Source organism: Staurois parvus, unplaced genomic scaffold (assembly GCF_062004578.1).
Source record: "Staurois parvus isolate SC_StPar_1 unplaced genomic scaffold, SC_StPar_1.0 ptg000090l, whole genome shotgun sequence".
Lineage (NCBI taxonomy): Eukaryota > Metazoa > Chordata > Amphibia > Anura > Ranidae > Staurois > Staurois parvus.
The window spans coordinates 26,267,155-26,294,866 of record NW_028317886.1 but is presented as its reverse complement, the minus strand read 5'-3'; the positions used below and the strand labels follow the sequence as shown (position 1 = coordinate 26,294,866).

Here is a 27,712-nt window from a genome sequence, read left to right as displayed (position 1 = left end):
GCCAGTGTTTGCGTTTGCTAAATGAGGCACCCCAGTCCCGAAAATTTATTTATTGGGCTGAAGGACCCTGTCGCCTGCATGGAATGATGAGTCCCCCTTTTTCACATCAGAGTTTCCCTATTAGATAAGAACCATCTCCCTTCACATCTTAACCCCCCCCCAATACATCAGAGCCTCCCATTACACCAGAATGCCCCCATCATTACAGAGTCCTCCATCACATCAGAGACATGACCATCACATCAGAGTTCCCCCTTTCATATTAGAGATCCCTTTCACATTGGAGTTCCTCATCACATCAGAGTCCCTCCCTCAACATTAGAGTTCCCCATTCACATTAGACCCCTACCTGTAACATCAGAGTCAGCCTCTATCACATCAGTCAGCTCCCCTCTTCACAAGGTCCTCAGTCCCACTTACACAAATAAGGTCCTACCTTCAAATCTTGATCTAGGACATGCATTCAAAAGAGGATGGAATTCTTGCATCTGTCCAGACCTGTTTCATCTCCTACCCTCTGTCATGATGCAGCAGAGGGAAAGACAAGGAACAGGTCTGACTAAATGCAGGATATTTATCCTCTTCTGAATGCCTGCCCTGGATTATGGACACCCGTTTCCATGGCGTGGGTGACCCAGCCTCTAGCAACATATCAACGATTGATGCTGTGCCATCTTGGTCTCCCCCCTGCACCAGGGCTGTAGATAATTATTTTTTCTGAGGGGGGTCAGCTCGCAGCTGAGCAGCATTTTTACCCACACACACATACACACACACCAACTTCTCCCCCTTGAAGGAAGGGAGGGGTGGATGGAAGGAAGGGGTGGGTGGAGGAAAGGAAGGGTAGGTGAAGGAAGGGAGGGATGGATGGGTGGAAGGAAGGGGTGGATGGAAGGAAGGAGGGGGTGGAAGGAAGGAAGGGGCGGATGGAAGGAAAGAAGGAAGGGGTGGATGGAAGGAAGGGGTGGGTGGGTGGAAGGAAAGAAGGAAGGAAAGAAGGAAGGAAGGAAGGGGTGGGTGGAAGGAAGGGGTGGAAGGAAGGGGAGGAAGGAAGGGAGGAAGGAAGGAAAGGAGGAAGGAAGAAAGGGAGGAAGGAAGGAAGGAAGGAAGGAAGGAAGGGAGGGGTGGGTGAAAGGAAGGGGTGGATGGAAGTAAGGAAGAAAGGGGTAGATGGAAGGAAAGAAGGGGTGGGTGGATGGAAGGGAAGGTGGGTGGAAGGAAGGAATGGAGGGGTGGGTGGAAGGAAGGAATGGAGGGGTGGGTGGAAGGAAGGGAGGGAGGGAGGAGTGGGTGGAAGGGAGGGAGGGAGGGAGGGAGGGAGGGAGGGAGGAAGGGAGAGGTGGGTGAAAGGAAAGAAGGAAGGGGTGGATGGAAGGAAGGGGTGGGAGGAAGGAAGGAAGGAAGGGGTGGGAGGAAGGAAGGAAGGAAGGAAGGAAGGGGTGGATGGAAGGAAGGAAGGAAGGAAGGAAGGAAGGAAGGAAGAAGGAAGGGAGGGGTGGAACTCAAAACTCTCTGTAACTACACTGGAACCCAGACCAGAAGCTACCATAGAATAACTTATCAACAGGCCCACTAGCAGGCTGAGCTTCTTAGAAACTTGTGCTGTCTGTTCCTAGCCAGTTCGGGGAAAATTTGGGGAGTCTGATGGCAGTCCATGCACAAACTTCGGATCGGAGGTCTGAATCTACTTGTAGTGAGTTTAGGGAGAAAAGTACAGCATGTCTATTGTTCTCCACAGTTGCCTGTCTATAGTTATTCATGTTGTGTAAACCCATTCTGCTTTAGTAGCACTCAAAGGAGAACCATTATGCTACTAAATGATGTGTAGTTATGCAGTGCTGTGCCATCATCATGTGTAATAATAATACATAAAGCTGATCTTTTCTCAGAAAGAGAATATTAATGTCCTAAGTGGACTAACTAGTAAGGATATCTGCCTTTTGCCTTTAATTTTTCATGAGATTTTGCAGTGTATTTCCTGATATTTGCAGGAGGCAATCCTTTTTCTGTATAGCCCACCCACTTTTGCTTATGGTGATTGCTATTGGAGTGTAATCCTATGTGACTGTTGGTGTTTCGTCTACACTTCTTCTCATTGTTGACATGCTGGAGGGGAAGCTGTACCTTAGGACCTGCATATTCCTGCTCCTGTGTAGCCTGCTCTGTGTATATGTGCCTTTTGCATTTCTCCTACTGACTATTTATGCCTCATTTTTAATGTTGGGATCTGTGACTCCTTTACTTCTGCTTCCTATTGATCTCTCCGTTAAGTTGGCTATAGATGGATCATGTTTTTTACAGCGAGGAACAGAAGTATTTGAACACCCTGCGATTTTGCAAGTTCTCCCACTTAGAAATCATGGAGGGGTCTGAAATTCACATTGTAGGTGCATTCCCACTCTGAGAGACAGAATAAAAAAAAAATTCAGGAAATCACATTGTATGATTTTTAAAGAATGTATTTGTCTTGCACTGCTGAACATAAGTATTTGAACACCTAAGAAACAGCAAGAATTCTGGCTCTCAAAGACCTGTTACCGTGCCTTTAAAAAGTCCACCTCTACTCCACTCATTAATCTAACTTAGTAGCACCTGTCTGAGTGCTTTAAAAGCCCACATCACAGTCAGTCAGTCAGACATCAACTACTACCATGGGCAAGACCAAAGAGCTGTCAAAAGACACCAGAGACAAACTTGTGGACCTCCACAAGGCTGGAAAGGGCTACAGAGCAATTGCCAAGCAGCTTGGTGAAAATAGATCAACTGTTGGAGCAATTGTTAGAAATGGAAGAGGCTAAAGATGACTGTCAGTCTCCCTCGGACTGGGCTCCATGAAATCTAACCATGACGGGGTATGTGATGATACGACAGGAATCAGCCTTGAAACAAGGGGGGTGGTCCCGACAGCTCTCTTCATGACATGAAGAGAGCTGGGACCACAGTTTCAAAGGTCACTGTCGGTAGAACACTACACCGTCATGGTTTCAAATCATGCATTGCACAGAAGGTTCCCCTGCTCAAGTCATCACATGTCCAGGCCCGTCTGAAGTTTGCCAATGACCATCTGGATGATACAGAGGAGGAATGGGAGAAAGTCATGTGGTCAGATGAGACCAAAGTAGAACTTTTTGGTCTAAACTTCACTCGTCGTGTTTGGAGGAAAAAGAAGGATGAGTTGCATCTCAAGAACACCATCCCTACTGTGAAGCATGGGGGTGGTAACATCATGCTTTGGGGGTGCTTTTCTGCAAAGGGTACAGGACGACTGCACTGTATTAAGGAGAGGATGAATGGGGCCATTTATTATGAGATTTTGAGCAACAACCTCCTTCCCTCAGTCAGAGCATTGAAGATGGGTCGTGGCTGGGTCTTCCAACATGACAACGACCCGAAGCACACAGCCAGGATAACCAAGGAGTAGCTCCGTAAGAAGCATATCAAGGTTCTGGAGTGGCCTAGCCAGTCTCCAGACCTAAATCCAATAGAACATCTTTGGAGGGAGCTGAAACTCCGTGTTGCTCAGTGACAGCCCCTAAACCTGACAGATCTAGAGGAGATCTGTGTGGAGGAGTGGGCCAAAATCCCTGTTGCAGTGTGTGCAAACCTGGCCAAGAACTACAGAAAACGTTTGACCTCTGTAATTGCAAACAAAGGCTTCTGTACCAAATATTAACACTGATTTTCTCAGGTGTTCAAATACTTCTGTTCAGCAGTGCAAGACAAATACATTCTTTAAAAATCATACAATGTGATTTCCTGAATTTTTTTTTTAATTCTGTCTCTCAGAGTAGGAATGCACCTACACTGTGAATTTCAGACCCCTCCATGATTTCTAAGTGGGAGAACTTGCACAATCACAGGGTGTTCAAATACTTCTGTTCCTCACTGTATATTCAGCCAGCGAGCTGAACGAAAAATAGTGAACAGATTCCTCCATCCATACAAGCAAAGTGGATAGAGGAATCCTCCTTGCTGAGACATTGTATTCTGACAGTGGGGACTCTCAGCTGTCAGAACATACTGATCAGCAGCTGCATCCCATTGGCTGCAGACAGTGATCGAGAATTATTCCATTAAGACGGTCCATGACAAAATTTTGATCCATCTATGGTCAGCTTTATTCAGTCAGCAGCTCACCATTTATCAGTTCATTAGATCCACCAATCAGGCTGGCCCCAAGGTTATGAGAATAGTTATGCAATATCGGTCTGCTTTAACATGTCAGCTTTCAACCATGTTATTGCAGCTCGGACTGTCAGATCCAATGTGCTTTACAAAGGACTGGAAAATATATTAGTGCTAGAAAGAGAAGCAAAGGATTATACAATAAATAGAAATTTTTCATAGCAAACATTTACCATTTATGTCAATAATACTTTTACTAAATGTATTTTTTCTTCAAGGCATTCTCATTGGCTGCTTGGTGTGTTTGTTCTTCGTTATCATCGTCAGCTGTTTAGCATTCCATTTAAGAAATAAGAGAGTAAGTATTTAAAATCATGAAATAATAATCACAGCCTATCATATACACATGGTTAAAATAATTCCAGTATTAGCCCCCCCAAAAAGGTACCTATGTATGCTGTCCAAACCATCAAAACTGGCTCTTCAGGTAGCAGTTTCTGCAGTCTTAATGCTCCATGACCATCAAACTTCCCAGCCTTTCTCACAGCATAAGCGTGGCAAAAAAATATTTATGATGTACATTGTGCTTTTGCTCATTACCCGCAGCTTCTGACCTTAGTTAAGTTTTGGTCTCCCTTGAGTATTAGGCAACAACTTAATTTAATTCAGATATATGTCTGAATATACACTAGCTCCAAAGAAAGTGTGTTGCACCACAGTTAACGCTGCTGTCAATGAATATCTACATCACTACATTAAAGTTTCTGTAAATTTTTTTTCTTTATTTAAACTTGAGGGCCAATTTATACCAGTGCATTTTATTGCGGCTGTAAAACGCAGATCAACGGAAGGACATCTGATAAAACAATCATTTCCAATGTGTCCTATTAATACCATAACATTGCATTGCGTTGCGCTAAAATGCAAAATGTGTTTCAACTGATGTAAAAATGTATGTCAACAGATATCAGTGTGTGTTAAAACATGACTAAAATGGATGAAAATATACTTGCATTTTAGTGTAAATAAGTGTGAATTGGCCCTTAGTATGGAATGATTCATACCTCTCCCAGTTTAGTTTTTGCTTTTTGTGTACTATGGGGGAAATTTCCTTTCATTTTCTGTCCCAAAAACACAACACGGAGTTAGGGAAAACTCCTCATCCGACATTATTCAATTGAAAATTGTTGGTCAAACAGTGGCTGCATCCAAGCAGCTGCTGTTTGGGTATTCTGAGAGGCTGCAGCTGTCAGAATGCAATAACCTTAGTGGGAGATTTGAAATATGTCCTGTATAGCATGGATGGGGGAATCTGTTTTATTATTTTTGTTCAGTCCAAAAATTTTCTTTGGAGAGAGAAAAACGGAGCACATTAATGCAATTTTTTGGTATTCCTCAAGATAGTGAAGTATTTTTGAATGGATATGGTGATATATGGGGCTTGTCCATCAGAGGCTTCATTTATGGCTCATGGATGAGTGTACCCATAGTACATATCTGTAGTAAGATAGATCACATGATTTATTGAAGTCTCCTGGGGGTGATTCATTTCCTCAATGTAGACCAGTTGACAACATATTGAATGAGTCTGGTTATACCCTACAGGTATGTGATCTAATACTGTTTGATTGTTTCTGCCATAGTTTCATCCATGGGTGTAGGTGCGTGCTTATATCTGGCACGTCACTGGTATTATGTTGGATGAGAGATATGACTATGGAATAATTGCACAAAATACAGCTTGTTGAATAATGCACCCCTTTTTTCTATCACTCTATAAGTATTTAATATTTATAGTTAGGAACCTACTTTTTATAACGATCCTAATAAAGGTTACATTTTAATTAATTGGCTATCTGGTGCGTAGGGTTGTGCACCCAAGTAAAGTGACTTTTTATAATTGCCAACTGAGAATAGAAAAGATTTAAGGCTTGGTAGTTCAAATTTCAGTCCGTAAGTTGAACAAAAATAATTTATGTGTAAACCCAGCATTAGACAGTTGTCCCCAGAACCAGTGTAACCATTGGAAGATTTCCTCTTACCTTTTTTTCCCGTGGGAAACTCTAACAATTTCTGATTTCCTCTCACTTTTTTTCTTGGTGCCAGAGGTCACCAGTACACCCATATGGAAAAAAAATATATTTGAAATATATTTTAAAAATATTCTTCCCAAATATATTGCCATATATTTGAAATGCTACAATTTTGGCCATATACAAGTTATTTGAAAATATATCTCAGTAAATTTATATATATATATATATATATATATATATATATACTGTATATACTGCATGTTGAAATGCGTTTTTATTACAAAATATATGAAAAATATTTTTAAAAATACATTTCAAATATACTGTATGTCTTTAAAAATACAAATCTACATTTTTGGAATGCATTTACAAATATTTGTAAAAATATATGTTAAAAAAATCTGAAGAATATATTTAAAATATATATGTTTTTAAAAATATACCTATTTTTAAATATATTCTTTAGATTTTTTATAACATATAAAAAAGTCATTTTAACATATATTTTTACATATATTTGTAAATGCATTCCAAAAATGTAGATTTGTATTTTTAAAGACATACAGTATATTTGAAATGTATTTTTAAACATATTTTTCATATATTTTGTAGTAAAAATTGTTCTGTCTCTCCAATTTAAGCATTGAAACTGTGATCTCTGTAGCTTACAGTTGTGATAAGATAGTGATAACTCCAATCTTAGTTAAATACCAGAGGCAGTGACTCGATCGGATGACACCTTGTAGATCTTGTGAAGTTTATTCCATAAACTGAGAGAATCTTACAACAATGAACATCAGATAGGTCAAAAGATCATAATGTGACCTGCTTCATCACATGAGGCTAGAAGGTGAAATGCCTTACTGGGAAAAGGGTGGGGCTATCTATACAGCAAGAACTAAACCAGAGGAAAGGGAGGAGCAGAGACAAAATATAAAGAACACTTAACCATTAGCCGCCCGGCCAATAGCCGTTTGGCGGCTTGAAAAGCGCTGCAGCTTTCCGGGTCCACGCCATTTGGCGTGCTCCCGCACATGCGCCGTTTGCGCTATTGCAGAGCGGCGCAGCAGCGGGATCTGTCACCGCCCGTGCACCTCGGACACGGCCGATGACAGATCCGAGTACCGGCTCCCGTTGCCGGTACCATGTGACCTGCCGCGACCAATCACAGCAGGTCACATGACAGCTGTATACAATGGATGGCTTCATTCATGATGCCATCCATTGTATACTAGTGCCTAGCTGTGAATGGTCACAGCTAATCACATGCACATGTCATGTGATTAGCTGTGACCAAATCACAGCTAAGCACAAAAAAAAAAAAAAAAAAAAAAAAAAAAGCTGAATGAATCGATTTCATTCAGCTAAATGCTTGCTTATAGCAAAGTAATTCTTTGCTATAAGCAAATTGTGTAAAAAAAAAAAAAAAAAAAATACTGATCACTTCCCCAAAGTAGTACAATGTTACTATGGTAACATTGTACTATTTTGGTCATAGTAAAATATGAAAAAAAATCTTAAAAAAAATTAAAAAAAATGTAATAAAAAATTAAATATAATAAAAAAATAAAAAAAAATTAAAAAAAAATATAATTTTTTTTTTTTTTCATACTGTCACCAGTCAGTGTCCCTGTTCACCGCCATGCCAGTTATATGATGACGCTGTACTGCACTGGTGACAGTATGTAAAAAAAAAAATAGTGAAAATAATATTTTTCATTTTTTCATTTTCGGAAAAATTATGACAAAAAAATACAACTTCAAAAAACTCGCCATGCCTCTTATGAAGTACGTCCGACTGTCTACTCAGCAAAAAGGGGTCATTTGGGGATATCTGTACTATTCTGACATTCTTGGACCTCAAGAAATTAGATTGGCTGTCAGTACTTCAGGATTGATCAATATTCAGATCTATACCATAGTTTGTGAACTCTATAACTTTCCTACAAACTAAATAATACATCCTAATTTGGGTTATTTTCACCAAAGACATGTAGCAGAATACATCTCGGCCTAAATTTATGAAGAACAATTATTTATTTGTAAACTTTTATAACAGAAACAAAGAAAAATGTGTTTTTTTTTCAAAATTTTTGGTCTTTTTTTGTTAATTTAGCAAAAAATAAAAACCCCAGCGGTGATTAAATACCACCAAAAGAAAGCTCTAGTTGTGTGAAGAAAATGATAAAATTTTAGTTTGGGTACAATGTTGTATGACTGCGCAATTGTCATTCAAAGTGTGAGAGCGCTGAAACCTGAAAAATGGCCTGGGCAGGAAGGTGTAAAATTGCACGGTATTGAAACGGTTAAAGGCATATGACAGCCATGTGAAAGATGATAAAAACGCACTTCAACATGCAGTATATATATGTGTATATATATATGTGTATAACCCTTCCCAGTCTAAGTAAATAATAAATATAAAAAGGTGTGGGGGGTTAGATGATCATTAATAATAAACTGTTCGTGTCTTCATAGACTAACATAACAGAAAAGTGAGAGATATTATGCAAACCTTTGTTTTCACCTTACTGTGCTTGCATGTTCAAATTACATACAAAGGAGGAGGATCCTTTTGCTTCCTGGCCTCTGCAACAGATCTCCTGGCAGCAATTATACAAAGAGTTATAAAGTACCTGTGTATATTGGGCCATAGCTCATTGTTGAACAGCAGTAGTGCCATAGCTGGGTCCGGATTAATAGGGGTCTGTATTGAATCCACATTGTTTAATGGTAACTCAGTGTGCTAGACCTCTGGCCTTTACACAAATGCGGGGATAGATCATAAAGATCTAGTAAAAAAAACTAATAAAATGTGTTTTAATGAAAGAATATAATTTTTTTCTAATTCTGTATGTTTTTTTTTCATAGAAAATGAGTTATTCTTTGAACTACAACAAACATCCTGAAGATTTAGGGATTCCACTAAACAATTTGAAACCATAGGTAGGGGAATGTTTACAATTATATTTAAAATGTTTTTCTTTATGCGCCATGAATTGAAATGCCTACTGAACAAATGATGAAGATTATACTGTATCTTTGATTTCATAGGCTCCATCTCTAATGATAACATTGTGGTATTTGTTAATTTATGTCATTATCACAATGGCTGCAGTGACATCATATATATGCGATCTTCCACAATACACAGAACATGATATCACATCATATCACATAGTAAAAGTTAATGTAGCATAGAGTCTCTGTCTACAGGGGAGCTTTTATTGACTCCTAAGAGATTTCTTATGTGAAACCTCTTCTTATGTGTAGGGCTACCCCCACAGGAGCTGCTGGTTGTATTGGATCCTCTGTTCTTACCTCGACCTCTACAAACACCTCGGTGCCTCTGACACCTCGGGGACAGACACAGATTGATAACGTTTGGCCAGTGTCTCAGGGTCACTCTTAAATGAGACTCGAGGGTTTGGAATATGACAAGATATATTGCTGATATAAGTACTCAAAAATGACAGAAAAACACAATGGAAAACAATTTTTGACATGTACAGTTTCAAATATCAAACAATGTAGTAGGAATGCCTCCTTAAATTCTGACCCTTTCCAAAAACGCAGCAGCTCAAAAAAGCATAAATGTGAACATGTTCCATAGGAAACCATGTTAAATGGGCTGTAGTGCACTTCTGCAAAAAGCACTAAAAACTTCATTGGTGTGAATGGAGCCTTAAAGCATGTTGATTTTGTAGTTTAGAGGTCTGGTTAGTAATGGAGTGCTCTACCTTGTGACAGAAAAAGAGAACTTCTTGCAAAAGAGATTAAAGTGTTACTAAACCCAGGACCCTGCATTCACCATATGCGATCTTCCACAATACACAGAACATGAAAATGCAATTATTTTAGTAAATATAAAGTGCTAAATACTTTTCTCATCAGCAGTATATAGAAGACTTCTATGACTTGCCGAGCACTGGTTAACTTTGTAGGAGGAGTTTTCATTCTCATCTGACTGTCCTATGAGGCTGCCTGACCCCTGACCCTCTGTCTGGACAGCACTGATTGGCCCTGTGCCAGTCAAAGGCACCCCCACCCCCAAAAAACTCTAGCAATACAGACCAAACAGAGCATGTGCAGACATGCCATTGCTGCTCTGTACTATGGCAGATGGATTATAAAGAAAGGGAGGATCAGAGAAGACAGGATCAAACAGCCTTTTTACACAATGTAGAGGATTAACCTCTATAGTTCTACAGTGAGTATAACAAGCATGCTTTACTGCATATACAGACTGGTTTTACTGTTGTGTATTTAATAGCACTTTAACTATAACAATGCGTTTATAAACGTGCATTTAGATTGGTCTTGTTACAAATGCATAGACGATGAGTGGTCCATTGTATCCACAATTGAGTCCAGCCTGTAATTTTACAGTGAAGCAGCAGCTGACTGATGTGCTCATCCCTCTGCTTCCTTCTGGCAGCATATTCCTTGATAGAAGCCCTTGTGGATGTAGGACATCGCATTTGTTCCAAGTGCTGTTCCAACCTGTCCTAGTCTAAGTGCTGTTGTAGAGGAGAATACAAGATGAAATCAGATCAAATGCAAGTATAAACTAGTTTAATTTATATATACAGTACTGTGCTAACATTTTAGGCAGGTGAGAAAAAATACTGTAAAGTAAGGATGCGTTCAAATATATATATTTAATTATTTTTATCAATTTATAAAATACAAAGTGAACAAACAGAAGAAAAATCTAAATCAAATCAATATTTGGTGCGACTATCCTTTAAACAGCAAAACTCTGCTACTAAGGTGAGGTTGTAGAAGACAGTTTCATGTCACAGGTCATACACCATGGCAAGACTGTACACAGCAACAAGGTAGTTATACTGCATTAACAAGGTCTCTCCCAGGCAAAGATTTCAAAGCAGACTGGAGTTTCAAGATGTTCTGTTCAAACCTTTTTGAAGAAGCACAAAGAAATGGGCATTGCTGAGCACCATAGACACAGTGGTTGGCCAATGAAACTTAAGGCAGCAGATGAAAGACACATCATGCTTATTTCCCTTCAACATCAGAAGATGTCCAGCAATGTCATCAGCACAGAACTGGCAGAAACCAGTGGGATCCAGGTAGAGAAATCTGGCCAAAAGTGGTTTTCATCATGGAAGAATTGCAGCCAAAAAGCCATACAGTACCTCCATCATGGAAACAAGGCTAAGCAACTCAACTATGCATGAAAACATAGGAACTAGGGTGCAAAAAAATGGCAGCAAAGGTCCTGGATTGATGAGCCAAAATTTGAAATATTTGGCTGTAGCAGGAGGCAATTTTTCTTCGAAGGACTGGAGAGCTGTACAATAATGAGTGTCTGCAGGCAACAGTGAAGTATGTTGGAGGTTCCTTGCACGTTTGGGGCTGCATTTCTTCAAGTTAGAGATTTGGTCAATGATGTGCTGAATGCTGAGAAATACAGACAGATACATATCTATCATGCTATACCACCAGGGAGGCATGTGATTGGCCCCAAATTTATTCTGCAGCAGAACAACGACCCAAAACATACAGGCAATGTCAATAAGAACTACAGTATCTTCAGTGTAAATAAGAACAAAGAGTCCTGGAAGTTATGGCTTGGTCCCCACAGAGCCCTGATCTCAACATCATCGAGTCTGTCTGGAATTACATGAAGATACAAAAGGACTTGAGGCAGCCTACATCCAAAGAAGATTTGTGGTTAGTTCTCCAAGATGTTTGGAACAACCTACTTGCTGAGTTCCTTCAAAAACTGTGTGCAAGTGTACCTAGAAGAATGGATGCTGTTTTGAAAGAAAAGGATCGTCACACCAGTTATTGATTCGATTTGGATTTCTCTTCTGTTCATTTACTTTCCATGTTGTTAATTGATAAAAATAATATATTAACGCTTCTATTTCTGAGAGGATTCTTAATTTACAGCTTTTTTTCACACTTGCCTAAAACTTTTGCGCTGTAGTGTATAAATATTAAATCTGCCTGGAATTAAGCTTTAAAGTGACACTGCCACTAAAAAAAAGAACCACTGGTGAAGCAAAACTTTGCTGTCTACCATAGCCATTGGAGTCTTCAGCATCTGACACTTCCAGAGGTGTATACAACTAAGTCACTCTGTTACTCTGAAGGGAGGCACTAGTGAAGTAGTAGTTGACAGATATAACTGAATGTCTTTTGAAGCAAATAGGTATCTAAACATTGGATTTTTCTAATGGATTTTACATCTCCTAAGCCATTGGTTTCCATAAGTGGCAATGGGGTGTTGCTGTATGCAGACATGCATGCACATGGGACATGAGTACTGATGTATATGGGCTTGTTGAGGAGAACATTTAATATTTAAAAGAGAAGTTATTTATTATATTTTTTTTAGAAATCATACTTACCTAGGTGGATGCAGAATTGGTCCGATGCTGCATTTGTCCCCCGCTGGCTCTAAGACTGAGAACTTAGCGATCAAAGGCCGCTGATCGCTCAGTTCTCAGTGCTCTACAAGCAGAGAGCTGGTGACCTGAAAACAGGTTAAAGGAGAGCAGAACAAACTGCATTCCTGTGATCCACAGCCTGTTTGGCTGTATTTCTCCTTTAACCTTTAGTCCTTTAACTGCCAAGAGGTGGAGCAGACTTCCCGATCATGTGATCACTGTGATTGGCTGTCACAGTTGTCACATGATCTGGAGCCTGTCCTCCTGGTTCCCAGTCACAAACAGACACTGGGAGCTGTTTGAAGCAGCTCAGTCACTGTGCTGGAGCATAAAGTGAACTCAGTTGACATGATGCATACGTGCGGCAAGTGTGTTACATGGTTGGTAAGAGCTTAAAGAATTTGCTGTCTTGTGATCAGGATCTTCTGTGTGTGGCAAATCTTTATCTGTTAAAGCATAGTAAACACTGATTGGACACTTGTACCCTGGACACTTGTACCTTTAGGTACAAGAAATATCTCCTAAATGTGCACCGTTTAGGAACTATTTCTTCAGCCAGTGATGTCACCGGCGCATGCATTCTAGAGGAATGGCAAACTTATGCTGTCCCTTCAGAGCTCGGTGACTTGGCCGTTACCTCGGGTGAAGATGGAAGCCCTGTCCAGAAGAGTCTACTACCACTTTAACCAGCTCTAGTTTATTTGGTTTTGGTATAAAGGCCTGTTCCTCCCTACATGCATTGGACTGAGGATAACCACATGCATGGATTTTGTAGCCCCCCCTTCTTGCAAGGATTGAGAAAAACCACATGCATGGATTTTGTAGCCCCTTTCATGCATTGGACTGAGGAAAACCACATGCATAGATTTTGTAACCCCCTTCATGCATGGGATTGAGGATAACCACATGCATGGATTTTGTAGCCCCCTTCATGCATGGGATTGAGGATAACCACATGCATGGATTTTTTAGCCCCCTTCATGCATGAGATTGAGGATAACCACATGCATGGATTTTGTAGTCCCCTTCATGCATGGGATTGAGAATAACCAAATGCATGGATTTTGTAGCCCCCTTCATGCAATGGACTGAGGATAACCACATGCATGGATTTTGTAGCCCCCTTCATGCATGGGATTGAGGATAGCCACATGCATGGATTTTGTAGCCCCCTTCATGCATGGGATTGAGGATAACCACATGCATGGATTTTGTAGCCCCCTTCATGCATGGGATTGAGGATAGCCACATGCATGGATTTTGTAGCCCCCTTCATGCATGGGATTGAGGATAACCACATGCATGGATTTTGTAGCCCCCTTCATGCATGGGATTGAGGATAACCACATGCATGGATTTTGTAGCCCCCTTCATGCATGGGATTGAGGAAAGCCACATTCATGGATTTTGTAGCCAAAAACAAAAAAATATTTTAAACATATACAGAAATAAACATGTACACTTCTCATTAGCCAATCATTTATGTTCATATCACTAAGGAGAAAGGAAGTAGAGCACTAGATTAATATTGGAAAAACACTGGTGTCTGGATAAAAATATTTGATATAGCTAATGACTATTTCAGCCAAGATTAGTTATCCAGGGATCTGTGGCACAGTATCTTGGCAAACATGAGAATTTTAATATGATACAACTTAATCAGCCTTTTATAGTCATATAAGTAGAAGCTACACATTTTAAAAATGACTTAGTTGTTGTGCTAAAGCTTTTTGTTACTCTTTTTGTTTCCTTTAGGTTACTATATGCCTGCTTTATGAACTGTTCGTCCAACAAAAGAATCCTTCTCACAAATTGAATAGCTTAATGATTTTCCTTACTTCTATGTTTGTAATTATTATCCTAAGAAATAAATATCTAGAGTAATACAATGAAATTAATTTGCCTCAGCAACCATTTAATAGCATAGCTTTGTTAAAAGTGTAAAATGCACATTTAACAAAATAATTGTTCTTATATTTCTATTTATAGATAAGTGTATAAGGCAGAGCTGAATATTTGTACAGTACTACATTAATGACATTGCATATGTAAGTTTACTTCCAGGGTTCCTAACCTTGTCTGATTTAAATATGATTTGGTAATGAGCACAAGGGACTTACTGGTACTTACACTGAATGAAAAGTTCCCTTGTGCTAGTGACTGCTGTGTTCATTGAAATCTTCATTTCTCTGTCCCCCAGATATCCCTGCAGCTGTGCTCTTCTGGTGATGCAGGAGTTAATACGAGCCAACTATGCCTGCCCATTCCACATTACCTGTTCCGTCAATTAAACCTATACGATCTATGAATGGAGGAGTTGGAATTTTCATTCATATGCCCATCCTCCATTCATAAAGGGCTTTTCACTGGCTGTGTTCACACATGAGGGCTGATTTACTAAAACTGCATAGTGCAAAATCTGATGCAGCTGTGCATAGTAGCCAATCAGTTTCTAACTTCAGCTTGTTCAATTAAGCTTTGGCAAAAAAAAAACTGGAAGCTGATTGGTTTCTATGCAGAGTTGCACCAGATTTTGCACTCTCCAGTTTAACTAAATCAGCTCCATGTTGTCTCAGATAAATGTATTCCCTACTGCTGCCTTTCACCTGGAGGTCAGCTATAAAGTTGAGTGGTCACTGGGGGAGAAGAGACTTAGGAAATGCTTTCTCCTGCCTGCAACAGACTGCTGATATAATTTCCCCACAATGCACCTCTCAGCACAGTCACTAGCCTGGCGCTCAGTGACTGCTTTTTAGAGATTCACAAAGCTTCACAAAGCTTTTGCCCAAGATTCACATATTTTTCTGTTACAATGCATTTGCAAAATGTGTGAATCCTGGATGGAAATGTTGATAAATAAAACCTTTCATGATAAAAGGTGCATTTTTTATTATTATACTGTATATGTATTGTATATGATACTGTATATCAGAATAAAGGTCTTGCAAAATTACTGATAGTCTTACATCTGTGTTTTTTTCTCTGCATTGTGTTAAAATGTATGTAGACCCCAGGGCCAGTGCTAGACTATTTTGTGCCCTAGACAAGACTCGCAAAAGAAAACAAAACATATATATTTTTTAAAATCAGTAGAAAATAATAAATCAATAAAACATGAAACTGCTAAATTTATTTTAAATAAGTTCGATAAGATGCCACCAGCACCAATATTAAAGAAAAATGCATAATAACCAAATATAAATTAACTGTATAAACCAATCAGACAGAGAAACAACAAAAAAAAAGAGACAGCGTTACAAAACTCTACAGTGATCAGTAGCCGGCTTCCAGTAAGGGACTGAGTCTGAGAGGAACACTGGAAGGAGCTGCAGCTCAGCTGCTACACTGGCCCCAGTCACTCGGCATCTTCCTCTATCCTTTCTTCCTCCCCCTCTGCCAAAGGATCATTCATGACGTGGCGGCGTCCCAATCAGCATCTGCTCCCCTCACCCTGAAAATTGTCTGCCCCCCTTCCTCCTCCTGCCCGCCCCATTCAGTCACTAGCCGGCTCCCTGTTAAAGATGGAGGATCATGTGCATTTGATATGTACAGGCCAATCCTCCTATCAGAGACTGCTGACTACCCGGGGTCCTGAGCTAATGTCATCACTTCCCATCCTAGGGGGAGCTGACACTTCACTGCTACATGGAATACTGTCTCATATATATGTACTAAATGTTCACGTGTTTGGACCAGCTGTGAGACAATTGTGCGGAGTAAAGATACCATCATTCCCTCGTCAACACCTGTGTATGAGGAGAGGGGGACTGTGCATATAAATGATGAATTCAAACAAGAGGTCCAAAGGCTACACAGAGAGAGTGCTGGTGTGTGCTGTGCCCAGATGCCCCTAGGTGGCAGTGCGCCCTAGGCGGCTGCCTAGTTTGCCTAGTGGAAGCACCAGCCCTGGTAGACCCTAACAATGAACAATTGAAAGCATTTTGTTATATATGTTTGATAAGTTCAAAAATACCTGCTGATCCTGCCAGAAATCTTGTGAGTTGATAAATTCATACCTTGCCTGCTTTGATGACTGTCTGTGCTGTCTGTTATCAGTTAGAAATGTTCTCAGTTATCACCTCCTCTTTATGTTAATGAGAAGAGGAGAGGGGAGAAGTTCTGTAGTCCTGTCCTAGGGTGAAAGTTCCACTCCTCCATAAATACAGTACAGTGAGTGAACACTGTCACCTTAAGGTGGCAGGATCACCAGGTAAGCATAAAGCATAAAAGACATGAAAAGAGAAAACAAATGCAGCTACCACATCTAAAGATTGGTAAGTATATTATTTTGTTGTTATTGGGTTTAGAAAGCAAAATGTAGAGATTTAACTTCAAGAGATATGATGAATAATCCAATACAATTTAACGTATTTGCTAAGCTAAGTGACTGAGTTAAACGCTCGTTCACTTTGCTAAGTGAGCAATCTCTACTGCATTAATCTGTGTTAAAGTGGAACTAAGCTCTCTCAAACAATATTAACTATGTTTAATCCCTATTCTGCTTTGCTTGAGCTAAGGACTGATAGATTCCAGGCAGTAAATTTGACATGAATCATCTGCCCTTACTTAAGATGAACAGAATTGCTAGAGAGTGTTTTTCAAAGTGACTTCTCAACCATATAAAGCATACAGACATGGATGGATGAATTAAAGAGCATTTTCATTTTGTGTACAATGTGTGTGGGGGGGCGGCTCATAAAGGCACAACGATGTACCTGTATGACGTTCTCTTATTCCAGGTTCAGGATTCAGAGTTACCCCAGCAGTCTCCTGCTGTGATTGGACACAGCGGGATTTTGTCAGCAGGTCCCAGCCAATGATTCATGGCTGGGACTTGCTGATTGGCTGTGTCCAATCACAGCCCAGTGCCCTGTGTTGACAAACACACAGGGCTCTGTACAGAAGCAACTATCTCTGTCTGTTTCTTCTCCCTGCAAAGGAAGAAGAAACAAACTGCACTTTACTAAAGAACAGCACATATTACACACATTAACACTTGTTAACCCCTTCCCAGCCAGTGTCACTAGTACAGTGACAGTCAGGGTTTTTTTTTCTCAGAGAATAGGTGCAGCTTTCACCCTCTGCAAACCCTCAACTTTCACCTCTGCACCCCCAGCTCTCCTAACTCTGTACAAATCCCCCCACCCACAATTCTCACTTTGTACTATCTATAACTCCCCCTTTCCCCAGCTCTGAACTGAACATCAACAACTTCTCCGCAGGTTCTCTGCACAACCACCCCCCCTTCCTCCCCCCTTTCCTTCAGCAGCTCTCTTACCTTCAGTTGCATTAGAAGTTTTAATTTAGAGAAGTGCGGCCAATTCCATTCTAATAGGCACAGCAGTGCTAGCATACAGAAGCCAGTGGAGGAAGTGAGTGGTATATAAAAATTCCTCTACTGGCTTCTGTGTTAAGTGACAGGCTGAAGAGGGGGGGCTGCCTGTGTTTGGTCACGATCCGGCAAAAAAAAAGACCTGGTGACATTGTATAGTATTCTCACTGATCATTGTATTAGTGTCACTTGTGATGTCAGTTTCAGTTAGTCAGTGTCAGTTAGTGTCAGATTGCTCACAGCACTATCACAGTCCCACTATAAGTCGCCAGTCACCGCCATTATTACTATAAAATAAATAAATAAAAATTCCAGTATATATGCCATAGTTGTGGACGCTATAACTTTCACCAATCAATATACACTTTTTGGGTTTTTTTTCACGAAAGAAATCTAGCAGAATATATTTTGGCCTAAATGTAAGAAGAAATTTGATCTTTTTTTTTTATTGAATAGCCACAAGTGGTTAATTAAAACCAATGAATGAGCCAACTCATATAACCACATTGTGAGAAGGCACAGTTATACAGAATCATTATGTGGTAATAGTTATGAAGCCATTTTATGTAATGTAAGCAATATGACTGTCCTCTTGTTCACACATAATAAAACACTGTAAGGAAAAACAAGGTTTTAAAACATTAACACATAACATTTAGCACCCTGATTTCTATTACATATTTATGTAAAAAATGATTGAATATACTGTACATTCCCTTCAATGCAAATATTATTAGCTAGAATATATGCTTGCTAGGCCTGTAAAGAGATCATAGTTTTTTTGGGGAGCCTGTTCACTTGCTGCTTCCTATCACATTTATAAAGGGTCAAGCCACTGGCCGACATGGGAAATAAACAAAATGGCATACTTTTGATTTAAAATAATAAAACTGTGGTGCTTAGAAAGAAACTGAGAGCCTGAACTACAAGAAATTACATTTGCCAATGTACAGTATTAGTGTCTACTAACATTTATACCTCTAATTTTAAGATACAGAACTCTTACAAGTCCTTCAATAAAAAGTATATTTAATTTTTTTCTTAACTAAAATCACAAGCGATCTCTCTTAGAATGATAAAATGCCAACCATTTGTCTTCTGACACACATTTTTGTCAACATTTGGAGTTAGATCCTGTCATAACCATCTAGGGATTATCCCTTCTCCTAAATAGAGTCCAGAAATGGTAATGTCCCACCATATACACCATAGATTTTTTTTCTTTATATTTAGAATGTTGGTGGTTATATTAATTTCACTACACAGCTATACAGCTAAAAATTTTCATTAGACTCACACTCGGATTGTTGCCCTTGCCTGCGTTCCCTCTCAACACCTTCGCCTAGCACAGTTGCCACTGAAATCACTTATATCTGGTACTGTGGGGGAACAGTGACATATGTCAGTGCCAGGGCCTAGTGATTGGCTGATAGACCCAAGCAGTGTCATAGTGCAGGAAGTCACATGTTCCTCTATATCCTAAAATGATGTGTAGTGTCACCAGTTGCAACTGTGGAAGGAGCAGTGAGGGAGCACAGGCAAGGAGAGTCCAGTAGAACCTTTGCAGAGGCATTTTTTCCTGCATGGGCATCATACATTGAAGAGTAGATGCTTCAAATATCACCTGATGAGCATCTAAGGTGTATAAGTGTTTAGGGATCTGTCACGTACCAGGATAGTGAGCCTGACATGAAGAGGCAGGCATCCCATACAACTCCGGCAGGCATCCCATACAACTCCGATCACAGAGTGCGCCTAATGTGCCCTCCCAGAACAAGACAACTGCATTGTAGCCATAGACGCCTTCCCAGAACAAGACAACCGCGCTGTAGCCATCTTTCGGCTATGGAGCAGTTATGAAGTGGTTAATTGATCCAGTTATATTCCCCCTAAATGGTATAATATATGTATTTTGGTGCATAAAGTAAAACTTTACATTTATTTACACTCAACCTAATTTGTTCTGTAGTTACATTGTCATCCAATACATCTGCAAACACAGAAAGAGTACTTTTAAAACCAAACCTTTATAAATACATTATTAGTAAAGATCATAAAGTGAACCCTGGGGTAAACCACCACTTACAACCCTAGGGCATCAGAGTATAAATCATTGATCACAACTCCCTGAATGCCATGTTATCCAGTTACAGACTGTATTTTCTAAACTTAGATATTCTAATGTACCTATTATCCATCTCTAATGAACTGCGTCATTTGGTTTAGCAATGTTCAAATATACGTCATCCACAGCAGTACCTGCAGTAGAAGAGAGTAGGTTTGATTGACGATATTTGTCTTTCACATATCAATCCTGGCTTTGAGGGTAATATTTTCTGCTGATTTTCTTGCACTGTATATGGCCCCTTTATTTCTCAAATATCTTCCTTACAACCGAAGCTACACTTAATAGGTGATGATCCTGAAACCTTTAAAAAAACTTGGGTACTACATATGATTTGTATCTATTCATCACCACTGAACCAGAGACTTGAGATATTAATTAGAAACAATGAAACTGATTTGCTAAATAAGTTGAGACTCTTCACTGAGAAAAAAATGGCTGAATATTCAATCCAAATTTCCAATCAAATAAAAGGTATCTGCCTATGATTGGATATTCAAAGTGATCAGGAATCTTCTTTTCACATGATTGGGTAAATGAAGTGACTATTCACACATTTTTATGTGAACATTCTTAACTTCTTAGTCTTCATGCTCACTGGACGTTTTTACAGCTGCTGTTTTTGGCTTTTGACATTTTCTTTCACAGCTAGTAAACTCCCCGGCCTGTTATCCTATGTGTCCATGCACATATAGACTGTAATCAATGTTTTTTGGCTGGAAAAAAAACCCTGCTCTAACACTGAAAAACGCGGAAAACCAGCGTTTCTGGACATTATTTTGAGCAAAAAAAATTTTTTCGTTCAAAAAACCACAAACGTGGAAAAACACTTCTAAACACAGCAAAACGCCACTAAACGCTAATGCAAAAATGCTAAAAAAAAGCTTAATGTGACTTTACACAGCTAATGTTACCAGCGTTATCAAAACGGTCTGTGTGCATGAGGACTGTGTAAGCCTCAAACTGAGATAAGCTCTTTATGGACATGTGGGTGCAAGCCATCTAATCCAGGTGCTAAAATGTATTCACATTTATTTAGACTAATTATTTCTGCACAATATCAAAATGAAACAAAATATCAAAGAACTATTCTTACACTGCATAGCAACACCACAATGTTATTTTGCATACAAAGAGCCAAAGAAGATGTTTAAGCGGCTTGCTTTCTTTTTGTGTGCACAACCAAACTCAAGGGCTCAGAACCTCAAACCTTGTCTTTTTACTAAAAATTTTATATGTTTTGATAATATGATTTTCCTTTTGCAGCTTTGTTCTATTATTTTAATATCAAATGATGATTGTTTTTTTAGCATTATGTTTTTAGTGCCCTTTTTATTGCCCATGGTATTTTAGAAAAAACAGTCTTTGATACACATTGCTCAAAAGAATAATCTGTGTAATTTCCATAAAATTGTTTTAAAACTCTCATCTACCTTTATTTGTATTTTGTTGAGAATGTTTTCTCCCAATTTATGTTGTTACCCACTAGAGTACTTACAATTACTATTTATTTATACTCAAGGGTGTGGATAAATTGCACTTTGTGTTACATATTTAGTAGTTTGAAAAGTGGACTAGAGACCAAAATTACTCACATAAAATAAGGAGACCTACATAGTCGTCCTAAATTTTCTGCTAGATCATTGGAGGTCTTTATACAATACAATAATCTAGTCCCTTCTTTTTTTCTGTGAAGAGGATGGTATTTCTTTAATAAGTTCTGTTCTGATCTATTATGAAGGCATGAGAAGAGACCCCTCTTTGCCAGTATTTGAAAAAAAAGCCCCCTTTCTATAACTGCTATCTCTGAAGAACTAGAGTCTGCAAACAATGGTCTCCAACAATCCCCAAAACAAGGAAAGCAAAAAGGAACAAAATAAATAAGTAATAGCAGGGAAGAAAAATCCCCCCTATATATACACTTAACATGTTTTGTTCTATTTATAAAGACTTCCTTGGGAGTGTATCAGTATTAAAGTGCTAAAAGTGCTCAGTGCATCCCCCCAAAAAAATAATTTCACATCAAATAGGCAGCATAACAGCCACCATTGGCTATGTGAGTGGCATTTTTTCACAGCCTCTCATGGGCACTGTTTTGTGATGTTGTAGTGTTCACACACACCCCTGTGCATCAATTACATTATCATGTTATGTCAAATGTGATGTCTCATGCATGATGACATCACATGTGATGTAACGTGATGATGCAATTGACACATGAGTGTGCGGGCGCACACTATGACGTCACACAGCAATGCCAATGAGAGGCTAAAAAAGAAAAGGCCAACCAAATGGCCAGTGGTGGCTGTCATATTGTTTATGTGATGTGAAACTATAATTTGGAGTGGGGGGGTTCTGAGCACTTTTAGCACTTTTACTTTGATATACTACTGACAAAGCCATTATAAGTATGGCAAAGTATGTTGAGTGCACATATGGGGGAATCTTTCATCTGTATTATTATTTTGGACTCATTTGTTTCTTTGGGCTTTCCTTGTTTTGGCGAGTGGTTGGAGACCATTGCTTGAAAATTCTAGCCCTTGTAAAATAGCAGGTATTGACAAGGGGCATTTTTCAAATACTGGCAAAGGGCGACTATTCTAATACCTTTAAATAGATCTGGGCAGAAACCGATTAACCACTTCCCGACCGCCCTATAGCAGAGCTACTGCTACAGGTGGCATGGCTGCGCAAAATCACGTATATACTGTATATGTAATTTTGTATTTCTGTTTAGGGGCGTGGCTAAAACTGTCAATCACCGGGTCCCGGCCAGGGATTCCCTGCTGGCACCAGGCAATCGCCGAGGAATACTGACAGAGGAGAGGTCTGTATGTAAACAATACAGATCTCTCCCCTGTCAGCACCAGCATGCTGCTTTGTATTGCTCTGCATAACAATACAAAGCAGCGTGCCTACATAGTAAATCACACACAGACAACACAGTAAAACAGCACACAGCACACAGTTAACCCTTTGATCGCCCCAGATGTTAACCCCTTCTTGCCCAGTGACATTAGTATTTTAGTTTTATTAGCACTGATCACTGTATTAATGTTCCTGGAGATGTCAGTGACACCTATTGGGATTTTGTTTTTAGCAAAAACATGTAGCAGAATACATTTTGGCCTAAATTTACAACAAAATTAGATTTTTTTAATTTTTTTACTGGATATGTTTTATAGCAAAAAGTAAAAAAAATTTTTTTTTTAAATTGTCGGGTTTTTTTTTTGGTTATAGCACAAAAAATAAAAAATGCTGAGGCATCAAGTACCACCGAAAGAAATCTCCATTTGTGGGAAAAAAGAAAATAAATTTCATTTGGGTGCAGCATTGCATGATTGCACAATTGTCAGTTAACGTACCTCAGCACTGTATTGCAAAAAATGGCCTGGTGAGGAAGGGGGGTAAATTCTCTGGAGGGCAAGTGGTTAAAGACTTTGAAGTTTTTATAAGAGAGGTTGCTAAAAATACAAAAAATTATGTAGTGCTCTCATAAATAAATAATATACTAACTACTGAAATAGTGAAAAAAGAAGTGCATAAACATAATAAACCAATAATCTACAATCGATCTAAAGTGATCCAATACCACAATCCAATACTGGATAATTCAGAAAAAGTGAAAACTCAATTTAGTGATAAATAAATAGTGAAACACATATGTGATCTCAGCATTGGGGGATGGGTAACTACAAATAGTGATGAAAAGTGCTCAGTGTTACAAAAACACTCAAAACAACATAAATGAATGTGATAATGGATATTAGTGACAAATAAATCCCCTATGGAAATACACTCTGATAAATATGCACAAATATAACTGAATGTTAATATCAGCGACAAATATAAAAAATGAACAAATAAACGCCCTAAAAAACATAAACGCAAATCCAGTCAAACAATGTGTGACACCAGTGTCCACAAAAATGTAAAAACATGCAGGTGATTGTTGTGCTTTGCAGCCTCTGGTGATGAATCCACAAACAGCTAAATTGGCTCCTCACCTCCTTACCGTGACCCTAAAAGGGCTTACAAGCATTTGGGATCACTGCTGGACCCTCCAAGACTGGATTCCTCTTAATAATATCCTCCAAACAATCTTACATCAGGTAAAAGCATATGAGCCTTCCAGATCAAGATCAGCCCGATATTCCCCTTTATTTGGCTTTTAATTAGTATGACCAGCTCCCACAGGATCCATATAGAGAACTTCCATAGTGTGATAACGTTTATTGTAAAATAAAAGTAAATACAGCCAATACACTCACATGTAATTTCAGCTTTCCAATAGCCTTAGAACTTCCTGTAATGGGTGTACTTGCATGGGTTCTTTCAGGGTACTGAGATGGCGCCCGCGCAGGAAGTTACGTCACCACGTCGCCTGATGAAGTCACGTGTGTCGTGATGCTACGCATAGGTTACAATAAACGTTATCACACTATGGAGGTTCTCTCTTTATATGGATCCTGTGGGAACTGGTCATACTAATAAGAAGCTAAATAAAGGGGAATATTGGGCTGATCTTGATCTGGAAGGCTCATACGCTTTTACCTGATGTGAGATTGTTTGGAGGATATTATTAAGAGGAATCTGGTCTTGGAGGGTCGAGGTGTGATCCCAAATGCTTGTAAGCCCTTTTAGGGTCACGGTAAGGAGGTGAGGAGCCAATTTAGCTGTTTGTGGATTCATCACCAGAGACTGCAACGCACAACAATCACCTGCATGTTTTTACATTTTTGTGGACACTGGTGTCACACATTGTTTGACTGGATTTACGTTTATGTGTTTTAGGGAGTTTATTTGTTCATTGTTTATATTTGCCGCTAATAATAACATTCAGTTATATTTGTGCATATTTATCAGTATATTTTCATAGGGGATTTATTTGTCACTAATACCACATTCATTTGTGTTGTTTTGAGTGTTTTTGTAACACTGAGCACTTTTTGTCACTATTTGTAGTTACCCATCCCCCAGTGCTGGGATCACATATGTGTTTCACTATTTATTAATCACTAAATTGAGTTTTCACTTTTTCTGAATTATCCAGTATTGGATTGTGTGGTATTGGATCACTTTAGATCAATTGTAAATCATTGGTTTATTATATTTATTCACTTCTTTTTCTTTTATATCCCATTAGGGATCTGTTCACTATTTCAGTAGTTAGTATATTATTTATTTATGACAGCGCTACATCATTTTTTGTATTTTTAGCATTTTTTCACTTTTAGGTAATAAGGTGCAGGTGTTAGAAGCTCTTAATAGCTATAATTAGGTTTCTGAGCACAGGAGGTCCTTATTATAAATTGTATAAGAGAGATACCCTCTTCTTGACGAAAAAAAGAAGGGTCTATGTATTGTAATGACCCTAGTAGTACCCTCAGACCTCCAATGATTTAGCAGAAAATTTAGTATGGCTATATACTGTAGGTCTCCTTATTTTATGAGACTAATTTGGGTCCCTAATTCACCTTTCAAAGTAGTAAATATGTAACACAGATTGCGATTTGGGATACGATTTGGATAGCGTATGGTCAATATGGGCAGCAATATGAGATAGAGTGCGTTATTGTTTTATATAAGCTGATACGTTTGGAGCACAGACTATGCACTTTATGATATTTAAGCAATGTCACATAGCAAGTTTTATGTACTTATAATTTTTATTTTTTTATTATATAGTATTGTGCTGCATTTTTTGTATATTATTATTTGTATGTGGGAACATTATACATGTTAGCTGCAATATTTGATTATATTGATGTGGATAGGCATATTACGCTGTAAGTTTTCACATTATATTCTGGCACAAATTGCGATGTATCCACACCTTTTAGTATAATTAACTAATAAAGTTGTAGGAACTCTAGTGGGTAATGACACATATAAAGGAATACATATACCTTATATACAAACTATATTGAGGATATAACCCTAGGTATAGAGTTGATTTATGTATTTTTTAAGAGAAAATCTAAATTTAGTTTTGTTCCTTCCAATATATGTGTTGGAGAGCAGCCTTCAGCATGTAAAATTGTCTCCTTCAAAGTTAAGGGCCTTTTTGCTGTTTTTTTAAAGGTTAGTTGTTTTTTTTTTATGGAGAAAGTTTTTATTAAAAATAGAAAGTAAACATACAGCAATTAGAGAGGTGAGTCAGGACCATAGCAGAAACTAGCCATTCAGTGTACAAAGTCAGGATCAGCCAGGGATACATATGAGGCGCACCATAGCAAGACCAATGAACTAACTATAAGCCTTACGAGTGACATCAGAAGAAGAAGGCATATGGCAGGCTAAGTAACAGCACAAGGTATTCAGGCACACTCTAAAACCATTAACCATAGGGGTATACAGTTGCAAGAAAAAGTATGTGAACCCCTTGGGATTACGTGGAGTTTTGCATGAATTGGGCATAAAATGTGCTCTGAACGTCATCTAAGTCACAACAATAGAAGAACATAGTCTGCTGAACATAATACTACACAAACATTAGATGTTGCCATGGTTTAATTGCACATAACATGTAAACATTCACAGTGCAGGGAGGAAAAAGTATGTGAACCTTTGGACTTAATAACTGGTTGACCCTCCTTTGGCAGCAATAACCTCAACCAAACGTTTCCTGTAGTTGCAGATCAGACCTGCACAACGATCTAGAGTAATTTTGGACCACTCCTCTTCACAAAACTGTTTCAGTGTAGCAATATTCTTGGGATGTCTGGTGTGAATCGCTCTCTTAAGGTCATGCCACAGCATTTCAATCGGGTTGAGGTCAGGACTCTGACTGGGCCACTCCAGAAGGCGTATTCTGTGCTGTTGCAGCCATTGGTTTGTTGAATGACTTGTATGCTTTGGGTCATTGTCCTGTTGCCTCACCCATCCTCTGCAGAGCTTCAGTTGGCGGACAGATGGTCGTACGTTTTCCTGCAAAATGTCTTGATAAACTCTGGAATTCATTTTCCCATCAATGACAACAATCCATCCAGGCCCTGAGGCAGCAAAGCAGCCCCAAACCATGATGCTCCCTCCGCCATGTTTCACAGTGGGGATGAGGTTTTGATGTTGGTGTGCTGTGCCTTTTTTTCTCCACACATAGTGTTGTGTGTTCTTCCCAAACAACTCAATCTTGGTTTCATCTGTCCACAGTATATTTTGCCAGTAGTGCTGTGGAACATCCAGGTGCTCTTTTGCAAACTTCAAACGTGCTGCAATGTTCTTTTTGGACAGCAATGGCTTCCTCCGTGGTGTCCTCCCATGTACTCCATTCTTGTTTAATGTTTTCCTTATTGTAGATGTGTCAACAAAAATGTTAGCATGTGCCAGAGATTTCTGTAGGTCTTTAGCTGACACTCTGGGATTCTTCTTTACCTCATGCAGCATTCTGCGCTGTGCTCTTGCAGTCATTTTTACAGGACGACCACGCCTAGGGAGAGTAGCAACAGTGCTAAACTTTCTCCATTTGTAGACAGTCTGTCTTACCGTGGACACATGAACATCAAGGCTTTTGGAGATACTTTTGTAACCCTTTCCAGCTTCATGCAAGTCAACAATTCTTGATCGTAGGTCTTCTGATAGCTCTTTTCTGCGAGGCATGGTTCAAATCAGACAGTGCTTCTTGAAACCAGTAAACCCAAAACAGGTGTGTGTTTTTTAAGGGCAGGACAGCTGT

At 39.1% G+C, this 27,712-nt stretch overlaps 1 protein-coding gene across 2 annotated transcripts in view; it reads left to right on the top strand.

Annotated features, from left to right (window-relative positions):
* Nucleotides 1-15,533, top strand: part of LOC149468319 (uncharacterized) — a 34,914-nt gene extending 19,381 nt beyond the window's left edge. For both annotated transcript variants that reach the window (XM_089670518.1, XM_089670517.1), the window contains 3 exons: nt 4,404-4,483; nt 9,033-9,107; nt 14,336-15,533. In XM_089670518.1, the coding sequence (XP_089526644.1) occupies nt 4,404-4,483; nt 9,033-9,107 (155 nt within the window). In that variant the 3' untranslated portion in view covers nt 14,336-15,533. The remainder of the gene's footprint in view (nt 1-4,403; nt 4,484-9,032; nt 9,108-14,335) is intronic.
* Nucleotides 15,534-27,712: the final 12,179 nt, after the last annotated feature.